Source organism: Ostrea edulis, chromosome 5 (genome assembly GCF_947568905.1).
Source record: "Ostrea edulis chromosome 5, xbOstEdul1.1, whole genome shotgun sequence".
Lineage (NCBI taxonomy): Eukaryota > Metazoa > Mollusca > Bivalvia > Ostreida > Ostreidae > Ostrea > Ostrea edulis.
In genome coordinates this window covers 35,293,709-35,307,064 of record NC_079168.1, presented here as the reverse complement: position 1 = coordinate 35,307,064, position 13,356 = coordinate 35,293,709, and the positions used below count along the sequence as shown (strand labels likewise).

The 13,356-nt window shown below is 36.3% G+C and overlaps 1 protein-coding gene and 1 long non-coding RNA gene across 2 annotated transcripts; one reads left to right on the top strand and one right to left on the bottom strand.

Annotated features, from left to right (window-relative positions):
* Positions 1-3,891: 3,891 nt before the first annotated feature.
* Positions 3,892-10,272, bottom strand: LOC125652022 (cartilage matrix protein-like). Its single transcript, XM_048880907.2, has 7 exons — positions 10,136-10,272; positions 9,796-9,820; positions 7,400-7,972; positions 7,147-7,224; positions 6,217-6,777; positions 6,063-6,113; positions 3,892-5,815 (listed from the first exon to the last, which is right to left on the bottom strand). The coding sequence occupies exons 1-7, from the start codon at positions 10,184-10,186 to the stop codon at positions 5,259-5,261; spliced, it is 1,896 nt and encodes a 631-aa protein (XP_048736864.1). The 5' UTR covers positions 10,187-10,272; the 3' UTR covers positions 3,892-5,258.
* On the top strand, positions 10,164-11,270 carry LOC125652027 (uncharacterized). The gene is made up of 2 exons (XR_007361437.2): positions 10,164-10,292; positions 10,787-11,270. It is a non-coding gene; the product is annotated as an uncharacterized LOC125652027 (long non-coding RNA).
* Positions 11,271-13,356: the final 2,086 nt, after the last annotated feature.

The window sequence follows — 13,356 nt, the reverse complement described above, 5'->3', positions numbered from 1 at the left end:
GTGTTAGCAGTGTGCAAAGTTTGTCATACAACGTTTTGTCCTGTGTTAGCAGTGTGCAAAGTTTGTCATACAACGTTTTGTAATAATAATAATAATAATATCCTTTATTATACCCCCCGCAACAAGTTGTGGGGGGGGGGGGGGGGTATACTGGAATCGGGTTGTCCGTCCGTCCGTCCGTCCGTCTGTAGACGCAATGGTTTCCGGACTCTAAAGCATTATCCTTTCCACCTACCGTCACCATATCATACATATGGACTACTCATGGGATGAAGATGTTCCCTATCGATTTTGGGGTCAAAAGGTCAAAGGTCAAGCGCACTGGACATCGAAGTAGCAATATGGTTTCCGGGCTCTAAAGCGTTATCCTTTCCACCTACAGTCACCATATCATACATATGGACTACCCATGGGATGAAGATGTTCCCTATTGATTTTGGGGTCAAAAGGTCAAAGGTCAAGCGCACTGGACATCGAAGTAGCAATATGGTTTCCGGGCTCTAAAGCGTTATCCTTTCCACCTACAGTCACCATATCATACATATGGACTACCCATGGGATGAAGATGTTCCCTATCGATTTTGGGGTCAAAAGGTCAAAGGTCAAGCGCACTGGACATCGAAGTAGCAATGTGGTTTCCGTGCTCTAAAGCGTTATCCTTTCCACCTACAGTCACCATATCACACATATGGACTACCCATGGGATGAAGATGTTCCCTATCGATTTTGGGGTCAAAAGGTCAAAGGTCACGCGCACTGGACATCGAAGTAGCAATGTGGTTTCCGTGCTCTAAAGCGTTATCCTTTCCACCTACAGTCACCATATCACACATATGGACTACCCATGGGATGAAGATGTTCCCTATCGATTTTGGGGTCAAAAGGTCAAAGGTCACGCGCACTGGACATCGAAGTAGCAATATGGTTCGGTTTGTCATGCCATTTGTTTTTTACACTCAGAAAAGAGGTAGTTTATACCTATTACCAACACCCTTTGGGAGATTGGGGTAAGCGGGGGGTATTCTTAGTGAGCATTGCTCACAGTACCTCTTGTTTATACAGGATTGCACAATTAGTTGTATAAACTAGTTTACATTGTGGTCCTGTCTATAACATATATACATATCGAGAACATAATATATCACAAAGCATGGAAATATCACAATTTATATACATACAGATAAGAACTAAATGAAAAGAGACAATAAACACACGAGTATCATTGAGTGTCAAAATAATGTTTTAGATAGGCTGATTTAAAAGACGTGGTAGTTGTACATTTTCTTATAAAATCTGGTAACGAGTTCCTTAAAATTGCTGCTGAAATGATAAAAGATCTTCTAAAATATTCTGTTTTGGCTCTTGTAACATAGATAAAATTTGTAGAGCTCTGTCTTGTATTTCTTGTGTTTACCTCATTCACAAATCTAAAAACATGTAAATACTCTGGAGTCATATGATGTAAAACTTTAAACATAAGAATAATTTTTCGATAAATAAAATAGTCAATCAAAGGCATCCATCTCAAATTTGATAGCATGCAAGAAGTTGACACTGAACGAGGTACTTTGATATGTAAAATGATTCTTGCTGCCATCTTTTGTAATTTAAAAAGCCTATCAATATTTGTCTTGTTCTTTGTAACCTGCCATACTGTCAGGGCCGTAAATTACATGGAGGCGGAGGAGGCAGCTACTTTTGAGCCAAAAAAAATTAAAATTTAAAGTTCATTAGAATTTATGTTGTTTCCAATAACTAAGAACATGATACCTCCCTTAAAAAGCATTCCAAATCTTTCTTTTAGAATGAGTTAGTCAAGGAACATCTTAGAAGGCCCTAGAATCAAGGATTTTGCACGAAACGTGTTCAGTGTGCACAAAATGTGCTCAGCGTCTGGGGGCCTAATTTCCTGCCTCCTCCAAATTGAACGTTAATTTACGGCCCTGACTGTACAACAATAATTAAAATGAGGAAAAACAATAGTATTGTAAATTTTGAGTAGTGCCTCCTTTGACATAAAAATCCTGTGTTAGCAGTGTGCAAAGCTTGTCATAAAACGTTTTGTCCTGTTAGCAGTGTGCAAAGCTTGTCATACAACGTTATGTCCTGTGTTAGCAGTGTGCAAAGCTTGTCATACAACGTTTTGTCCTGTGTTAGCAGTGTGCAAAGCTTGTCATACAACGTTTTGTCCTGTGTTAGCAGTGTGCAAAGCTTGTCGTACAACGTTTTGTCCTGTGTTAGCAGTGAGCAAAGCTTGTCATACAACGTTTTGTCCTGTGTTAGCAGTGTACAAAGCTTGTCATACGTTTTGTCCTGTGTTAGTAGTGTGCAAAGCTTGTCATACAACGTTTTGTCCTGTGTTAGCAGTGAGCAAAGCTTGTCATACAACGTTTTGTCCTGTGTTAGCAGTGAGCAAAGCTTGTCATACAACGTTTTGTCCTGTGTTAGCAGTGTGCAAAGCTTGTCATACAACGTTTTGTCCTGTGTTAGCAGTGTGCAAAGCTTGTCATACAACGTTTTGTCCTGTGTTAGCAGTGAGCAAAGCTTGTCATACAACGTTTTGTCCTGTGTTAGCAGTGAGCAAAGCTTGTCATACAACGTTTTGTCCTGTGTTAGTAGTGTGCAAAGCTTGTCATACAACGTTTTGTCCTGTGTTAGCAGTGAACAAAGCTTGTCATACAACGTTTTGTCCTGTGTTAGCAGTGAGCAAAGCTTGTCACACAACGTTTTGTCCTGTGTTAGCAGTGTACAAAGCTTGTCATACGTTTTGTCCTGTGTTAGTAGTGTGCAAAGCTTGTCATACAACGTTTTGTCCTGTGTTAGCAGTGAGCAAAGCTTGTCATACAACGTTTTGTCCTGTGTTAGCAGTGTACAAAGCTTGTCATACAACGTTTTGTCCTATAAGTGGTTTGTTAATCTTGTAAAATGTTTGATCCTCTCTTAGTAATTTGTTAAGCTTGTCATCAATCGTTTTATTAGATGTCATCTGTTAAGCTTGTCGTAGAACGTTTGAACAAATGTCAGTAGTCTGATAATGTTCTTTCCAGTGTGGAATTGGAATGGTAATGGGCTATATGGAATAACAGGTTGGGGTTTTTTTTTGTTTTTGTTTGGTATCCATTAAACCCAAAATTGGAAACCTTTATCGAAAGGTTAAATTGTATTCTATTTCATAAAGGAGTTATAGGTAGAATATCCAATGTTGTGGGCGTCTTTCTTTCAGGTAACACAGCCCACAGCTTTTGTCAGACATTTTCCTGTAACTTTCGTACACTGGGAAGATAAATATAGGCATGAATATGATGTTTTCTGATAGATTAACTGCATAACAAAAATAGGAATTTCATTTTAAACCACCAAAAAATGGAAGGAAAGGTAATTTTTGTGATGTCATAATTTAGAATATAGACATTTTCATCTTATTAAGAACAGAGCGGCATGGGAATGTTTGCACAAAACGCATTTAATTTTGAAACAAAAGGCAGTATTGTTAAGTTTGGTAAGTAAATGGAGCTTTCATATTGAAAAAAAGAAACATTTTATATGATATACAGTATATGTAGGAATTTTGCATGTTTGAGACACCATTATCATGAATATTTGTAACACCAGTATACTGCTAGGCTATTTAATTTATAATTGGTAATTATACAACGAATATTGTTAATGAAACTTTTCACTATAAGTGAAGAGTATGAGGTTTTTCGTATGAAGAAATGCAAGAATTACAAGTTATGAGATTGATCACTGTTCGTTATCTTCGCCTTTCATTGAACAGAATCTTCCCTAGTAACTTTAACATTCCATTATAACATGGTCTCTTGAGAAAGAAATCATGAAACTGGAGTCAAAATCAGCACTACCACCATAACAATCAATGAAGCTAAACACTTTGCTTGGATATGTCTTCATTAAAAAATAAAATCAAGGTATGTACATGGTGAACATGGAATAGAAAGGAAAATAATTCATACTTGAATTACACATATCAAGCAATCAGAAAATTATAAATTACTATGAATAAATTAATGTACACGTAACAATTAACAAGAAAATTAAATTACTATGAAATGTATAAAATGTAGATAAATTGTCGATTTCTACAATGCTGCAGGAAATTGGAGATAGATGAGCATACAACTTAAACTTTCTTCAAAATACCACATGAAATATTCGTTGTGCAAAAATAGCACCACGGAAAATTTAAAACGGCATACACATTGCATGGGTTATAATTTAAAACGGCATTCACATTGCATGGATTATGATTTAAAACAGCATACACATTGCATGGACTATGAATAAATAAATTCAAAGCTAGCATATGCAAATCGAAGAACTGTAATGAACATCATGCCTGAAATAAACCAATTGATTGTAGGCATAGGAACGGACGGATATAATCTGGATACTGGGTAAATATTTCCTAGACTAGAACTGTAACATGTTCACAGTTGTAATCATGTGATTGACTAGAGTATTAAGTGCGTGTTTGCCTAAATATTCTGTGAATTAATCGAATGATACTTCTTGCCTGTATTAACAGAGAATGAAGCAAAGTTACCTTTCAACAGAAAAGGTGGTGGTAGCTATATAAATAAAATAAGGCCATCAAAATTTAATTGTGTGATTCCTGTTACCTTCTCTTCAGAAATAGGGTAGGTAGGTAGGTCGGATTTTTTGGGGGAATGGACTAAGTATTAAAAGGGTGTGTAACTCCAGTAGATATTTGATGATATATTAAAAACATGCATGATGCTGAAATATTGTGTAAATATCAATTAAAATCACAATACCGTCCGTACTTTTTGACGTTTTAAATTCCCTAGCATCAACATTTTGGGGTAACCAAAGACATGTGATTTGATTATGATAATTGGATCCGTATCCCGAGCTTTAAACCATTAGGGTCGAGGATCGTAAAATAGGTTAGGCCGGGAAACCGGAACCACACATTTGTTTTTGCCTAGGCTGTTAGCAAGACTCAGTAAAGCTTGTACACTATGCAGATAAATTGGAAATATTGGATACTGCAGAGTCATTTAAATTCGTGGTGGTCTGTTTTAGTGGGTTATCAATATTGTACGGTTTCAGTGGGACGTAGCTTCATGGATAGGGTTTCAGTACATGGAAACATTATATAAAGTGTGTATTTCGTTCAGTTTATGAATTCGAGAACGAAATCCACGAAAGTTGAGCCCCACGAAACATTATGATTCCACAGATGATGTTACTAATTCTGATTTTTACACAAGTATTCATGAAAAACAGACCATATCCATGATATCAGGAACATATTGGATCAATGAATTATACTGTGGAACATGGAAAACACATCGATGTTTAAAGTCACTGCACAGAGATTCCACGGTATGTGACGGCACACGATTGCCAATGGTAACCACAAAGAGTCTGATGTTGCGCGCTGTTCGTCGAGCCTCTTCGATGATCCCTCGAGAATCGTGCTCCTCTCTATCCACAAAAATAATCCCCACTTTTTTGGCAGACTTGCTATTGTCGCCAGCGGACTGAAAACCTCGAGTTCTCAGAATCCTCAGCAGTCTCTTCAGCCCATCGTTTGGTTGACTCTTTACGCTGAGCAAAAAGGACTGTTCGTCCTGGAATTCTTGCAGACTTGTGTCTAAATCTGTCGGACAGTAATACGACAACACCCCGGCCCTCGTCTTATTAGAACCGATCTGCATTAGTTTGTACATCTCAGTGATGGCCTTCCTGATTATTTTAGTCTTGTGAATTCCAGTAGCGGGAGAATCAAAGACAAACATAACGTCTCTAGGGGTGTCCCAACAGGTTTCTGAAATGGAGTTGTATACAAAATTGAAACACAAGTATTCAACAAAGTAGTTCGCTCCACATTGTAAGCTGAAATATATACTATAGTTTAAAAATGCAGAAAATAATTCAGGAAATCTTTTAAAACTGTGTGGCATGACGCTAGACTATACATTTGCTCTGACGTCATCATGATGTAAAATGTGTACATGTAACTTATTATTTAAGAGTTACCAAGAGGCTTATACAAAATGTTGTATGAACGATACCTTCACTCTCATTGTCTCCTTCAATTGCAGGATCCTGAACTTGGAAATGAACTGGAAATAAAAAGGAAAGTCTATGAATATAGAATGGTCGAATTTTTTCCAGACCGTGCTAAACAAGTAACAAATGATTATGAAAGTAGGCAATAATACGTACCAGTGCATGTCTTAACAACGAGCATGTTTTTAATAGTTGTGAGAGCATTGTAATCCTGAATACTGTATTGATGGCGAGGACTAGAGACGATCGCGCCCAATTCATTTCGATCAGTTCTGTTGCCAATGCCTATCACGAACAAGGTAACATTTTCTTCCTTCAGCTTCTTGGCTTCCTCCAAAGTTTCCTCTGGTCGGATAGACTGTCCATCAGTCAGCAAGATGATTACTTTTGACGTCGAGTTTTCTCTTGCGTACTTCTCGGTGAATTCGTTTTCTCTCGCATATTTCAGTGCTTTTCCTGTTTCTGTTCCTCCTTTTAATTGCTGTATTTTGGATATTCTGTTCTTCAGGTCTTTTGAATTTAATTTGTTATCAAGATGAAGCACAGGAGTGACGTCGTCGGAATACAAGATGACGCCAATTCTGGTTTTATCTGTGCTGACATCAAAAAGGTCGATGACTTTTTGTGTGAATTTAACAATTTCTTGGAAATGCAAGGGCCAGATACTGCTCGAACTGTCAACAACGAAGAGAATGTCCAACGGGCTATTTGCACAATCTGGAAAATATATACATGTGATGAATAAAAAAGGTGTCCAAATAGATAATCTAGATTGGTTGGTTGGTTGTGTAATGTTTAACATCCCTCTCGAGAATCTTTCACTGATATGGAAATGTCACCATTGCCGGTGAAGGGTTGCAAAATTTAGGCCTATGTTCGGCGCTTACGGTCTTTGAGGAAGGAGGGTTCTTTATCGTGCCACACCTGCTGTGACACGAGGCCCCGGTTTTCGCTGTCTCATCCGAAGGACCGCCCCATTTAGTCGCCTCTTACGACAAGCAAGGGGTACTGAGAACCTATTCTAACCCGGATCCTCACGGGGATAATATAGAATGTGAAATGAAATGGACGAAAAATGCTACTTACATTTCTTAATTTTTTCCTCCATTTCTGAACTCTTTGTCGTGGATTCTGGAGACCCGTCATCTCCTGGAATACCGGGTACTGTTAAGTATAGAATAGCACAGGATATACAAATCTCCTTAGAAATGTTTGTACAATAAACCGTAAGACATGTATATTTTGCACTGATTAAATCTTACTTTTCCAAACCAAAACAACATTACTCAAATTAATTTTTGAACGGTTTTTGAAAATATAAAAACGAAAATGCACATACCTAAACATGTTGTTGTTGCGAGTGAATTTACAATGTTTGGTAAAGCGTTGAAGTCGGTTACGTTGAAGATAAAATCTGAAGCGGGGTAACTAGCAACCATTTCCAGTTCCTGCATGATCGGTGCCCCAACAGCTACCGCCAAAATATTGATACCAGCATTCTTCGTCACCGCCGCTTGTTTGGCGGTTTCATTTGAATTGTGTGACATTCCGTCTGTTATAAGAATTAGAATTTTGGAAGCTGAATCTCTTCCGCCATGCTTTTTATGAAACATGACTTCTCGGGCATATTTTAAGGCCCCTGCAGTATCCGTTCCGGCTGTAGACAAATACTCTATTTTGTCCACAGCACTCTTCATGGTTGCTTTATCGTAGTATTCATCCATGAAGAAGTTCGTTTTGATCTCACTACTGTACGATAAAACACCAACCCGAATACTGTCTTTTCCAATATGGAAGTTGTCTACCACACTTTTAACAAACTGAAGTTGCATATCGAAGTCTGATTCCCAAACACTAAAGGACGAGTCCAGCAGGAAGACCACATCTGCCATCTTTTTCGTACAGACACCTCCTGTAATAATGAACGGTAAAACGCACTGTCAGGTTGATTAATTGATTGAAAAGTGATAATGTTTTATTTCGAGCTGGAAGTATTAGGGTTGTATGAACTGTTCTTCAAGTGTTGGGGTCTGTGGTGGCACGCGATGAAACTAAACAGGAGAATATTGCTTTGAAAATACAATTTCAAGTGAAACTAATTTTTAAGAGTTGTGCACGTGTAAGTCATCTTTAGCACCAGATTGTCATAAGGCAAGGTTAAGATATACGATGACGCCTCTCGTAGATCAATTTACTATGTACTTCTATCCTAGATAAGGTTTAGATTTTCGCGTGGGGGGGGGGGGGGGGGGGTAGTGTTACGGCTTCTGGTACCACTCCACAATAAAAGCACAAGAATTAAATAGAATTCTGTAAAGTATTTACAAGGGTTTCAGGAATGGTCGCATTCCCGGTTATCATTATTATCATGTTTATTCAGGCAAAGCATCAGAAAGACATGTACAATGTATTGATATCAGTTACATATTTGGGCTAGGAAAATCATCTAACGTTCAATCTTATTTTTGTCTATGCTGTCTTAGTCATACATAATCACAATGTCAATTAGGGATCACAAATGAATTTTTGGCACATTGCTATCATATGTGCGCAACAGCACTCCAGATATTATCACAGCTATAGCTGCTAACAACATCATTATCAAGATACATGCTTATCACAGTACCAGGTCTGATCACAGACAATATAAATTATATACTTTAAATCAATCTCTACCTAGGATAACCCATAAAAGCAATTTATAAAACTTGCTTATTTCCAATGGGGTCCTAAGATGTTATAAGTTGATTATAGATTATGTATGACTAAGACAGCATAGACAAAAATAAGATTGAACGTTAGATGATTTTCCTAGCCCAAATAGGTAACTGATATCAATACATTGAACATGTCTTTTTTGTTATCCATTATTGATACTTTATAATTTAATGAGAACTGTTCTACGCCAGGAATTATTCTAAGGATAAAAAAAAACTTCTATAGAATCACAATGCGTTCAACTCCTTACATCGTATTATTTCAAGGTCATGATTGTGAACAATAAAAAATTTCTATTTCGAACTGACAAAAATTGAACTTATAAATTATAGGCCTATGTAGACTTTAAAAATTAATTCAACGACTTGCTGTGTATTTGAATTCAATTAATTGCAATATTTGTACTTTTGTCGTATTGTATTATATGAATTTCATTTCTTTTAGACTGTAGTAGTAATTATATTCAACAAAAACAGTCTCAATCAGTTTTGCATTAAAACCCATTAATACATGTAAATGAAAGAATAAAATTTTCCGTGAATATAAACGGGAAGTTTAATAGAAATAAAATGGACTGATGGGTTATAAAAAGGTTTCGGTTTCGTCAGACTTTTCATTTGTAATAAATCTCAGGGTATTGACTCTGTGCAAAATAAATATGTGGGGAAATACGTTCTTAGTGAGAGACAGCCCAGGATCGTAAAGTCCTTGCCCGAAAATTGATGTGCAAACTTTTTTTTAAAAAAATATTCTCCAGTACTTATACCAGTATTATCTGACAAACACATACACATAGATCACATGTATTGCGACTGCTCTACACACTTTCTTAATCATCCAAGACAGCGTTTTCAAATTATCGTTCTTTTGTTGACACAAGATTGTTCAGACCGTCTTGAATGGAAAACGAAAGTGACTTTTTCCTAAAGGAATAAAATTCGGGTATTCGAGTATTTCTTAAACCAAAAATGGTCAATTCAAGTGTTAAATGATTTGTTTTGGTAGTTCAGTGCTTACCTGAAACATGGCCAATGCAGATTACCTAATTAAAAAAGTGAAGAAAAAAAGGTTCTTGAAAATGAACTGTCATGTTGATAATTGTACTGCAACACTCAACTTTAAATCTCCAGTGTATATTTAACTAATTCAATAGATAGAAATGTATTATATGAAATATTCCGTATTTGTTGACATAACCTAGTCTTCTCAAATTCGATCATTATAAAGTTCATGCTTTTATCGTGCAAGATGGTGTTTATCTGATCACCTAGTCCTCAAAATTAAAACTGCACTTTAATATTGAATCCAACCTCATAACTAGTTCCTGAGTAGATATCAACAAAGTGTAAAGACTTACCAATAGGACTAAGATAAACGCCTGTTGTCCATATCTCGCTCTGTGCACCATGTTGATTTTGAATCCACTCTTATCTACAACGTTTTTATCTCGGATGGTTGTTTAGTTTCGGCTAACCTTGTCGCAGCTATAAAACAATCACAATGTAACGTAACTGGTAAGTCCTCGAAACAAAAAAAACTTTCTGTCGAATATGGTTTCCTCCACTTTCACCCCGTTTATATACCTTCTGTGGGGAGCTATGACACCATACCGTGTGCGCGGGAAGAATCAATGATTATAAGTAATGTTTCCGGAAGGTAACCTATCACTTTGAGTTTAATAAAAATAAAAAATTTTCAAAGGCGGATTTATAAATATTACGATCCAGTTCGTGCACTGGAACCGATTATCTGTCCATGTAGCCACGCTTATGTTAATTACAAACGGTGTCAATTTCATTTGCTATTCACATTGTATACATTGTGCGAACGAGATTAAAAAAAATATATGCAGGGTGATAAGTTTGACGTGTCTCTTTAAGGTTTATAGCGCGACGGTAGCATGACAGTTATTTGCATTATAATTAGCGTTATAAAATTCCGAAATAATAGAATTTACCAGAGACTGTGTCTGATATTGGAAAATAAAATTCACCACAATTATTTGCAGGAATCCTTAAGCATTTAGGATTAACAAAATACCAGTAGAACATGCGATTAGTAACCACATCATGAGGTGGGAATCGGATTTCACATTTCCTTGAGAGCTTGAAGGATCCGTCTCGTCACCCCTCGAAGATGAAATCACAACTCATGTCTGAAACTGGTACTAAGAGTGTATTCGAATACTGTTATTCACGTCGAGTAACGTACATTGCATACAGGCACTCTTCTAAATTGGAGTGGAAAATTTTGCAATGAGTATAACTGGGAATTTCTTTGAGAGCATATCGCTTGATGTACTGATTTGATATAACTCGATGAAATAGATCTATGACAAAGAAACCTGTCATTAAAAAAAATATTTTAAAATTCATTTTTTATATCCATTTTGATGTTATTTTTGTGACAGACATAAGGCATATATATATATGTTGTAATTCAATGATATATGAATTAAAAATATGAAGAAAAATAAATTAGTCATACATGTACTTTTACATTTGTAATTCCTTGTCATTTCGTGACATGTATAAATCTCCACGAGAGAAATGTGTTGGACTATTCATCAACACAACAATTACATTTACAATGTTTCGCATTGAGATACCTGTGTAAAATGCATGACGACGAACCACTAAAATCTTAATTATTTTCCCGAGAATCACCTGCATTTTATTTTCCTCTGGCAGGTGCATCTGAAATTTTTGTGGTAGGTGACAGATAACTACACCAAAAGTGTTTTCATTCTGTTCTCAAAAAAAAAAAAAAATATTACGGTGGTTGGACTTCTCGCCCTTTGGCGTGAAATAATAATGGGGTCTTTATGGTAACAAGAGGCACATATTGATCCCAGGAATGTATACGAAACATTTCGTACGAAACGTGTTTTGTTCTCGATAAACCTCTGTAGAGATTTTCCATCTGTGATTTAAATTATGGAAAAAAGATGAAAAGAAATCATTATTATCGACAGTAAAAGTCACAGTGATGTTCCCGTTCTTCATCTTTGGACGTGCATGGTGACTAACCAAAGCTCCGGTTAGGAATCAGCTAATTAGTGAAACCGACCCCACCGGGTTAAAAACGCGGACGGAATTCTCCTTGTTTATGAAAATTAATAACAAATGGCCGGTGATAAAACCGACACAATACGTAATGACTGCGAACTGCTACGCTTTGCTTCCCAAATTTACGCAAATGCACGTAGTAAACTTCTTTCGTTATCTCTCCGTTGGAGTGCAGCCTAACACGCCCTATATTTCTACTGAAACGTTTTCTGTGACACAGAAGAAACTTTATATTTATTTGTCTTATCATATTACGTTAAGATGCTATCCGTCCATTCACATGAATATCACACACGTACTCTTAATACATTGCAGAGATATATACATAACACAATCTCTGAAAAACGAACAACTAATATGTTATATGCTTATCTATATTATAGTCAGAATTAATTAATACAAATATATTCAAGCATATAGAATAAATCAAATAAAGAAAGATTTTGGAAGTGTACTTTAGAATATTGCAAGTCCTGCTCATTAAAAATAAAAATAGACGGAAAATAATACACTATGTTTGTGTATCATATTCATATTGACATATGAATAGTTATTATGATCTTGTTTTGTTTAAAATATGCTAAATTAATTGAGGTTTATAGGAAACGCTTTGGATCGGTTACCGATTCATAATTGTCGGTAGTGTGTTGTGTAATGCTGTGGCTTGACTACAAAGAAAACCAGACTGAGGTATGGTCAGATCGTACAAAGGTTGATAGAGATGGTGCAAATGTACATCCGTCAGAGCGTTTAACCCGAGACATCTGGTTTAATGGGTAATCTATGAGTGCTTGTTCACCAAAGGTATCAATCGTCATGAAATATACCATGACACTCATCAATAATAAATACTATCAAAGATGAACACCAAAAAAACATACCCTGACCTAGGGAAGTGTCCATCTCAATTACAATATACTAAATACCTAATTAGAATGAAGACTATTCATTATTTGTAAACATGTGTTTGTAATGTAACCGATGTTAACAAGCCCTAGCTCTCCCTCCTGATTACTCACTTTGATGTCGGGGGTGGACAGTAGCCGATTCGCTGTTTACGGTATGGCAAAGAAGGTCATTTTTCAACAAAAATATTATTATCATGATCAGGACTCCGACACTTTCAACTTTTTAAACTGACTGCATAAATTTGGTTAGATTATGAAAATTTGTGTCACATAAATGTACATGTACTTTTCGCACTTGAGAAAGAAAAGAGGAGAAAAGGAAACTGATAAAACGTGTATTTTTAACCATTCTGATATGCGTTGTAAGGACAGAGGTGCACTATGAGGATAAAAATCATGTCCTCATAGTTAAGTCCCCATATACCTGATTCAAAATGTGAAAGGTTTAGATAAAAGATATTAGATTTAGCGGGGACAGGTGATGTAGAGATATTCTCTTTCACAATTCCGGACTATTATCAAAGTACAATTAAATATTCAAAACTATTTCAATGAGCATTTCGCATACTTTAGTTAATAATGAAAAATATATAGAAGCATCT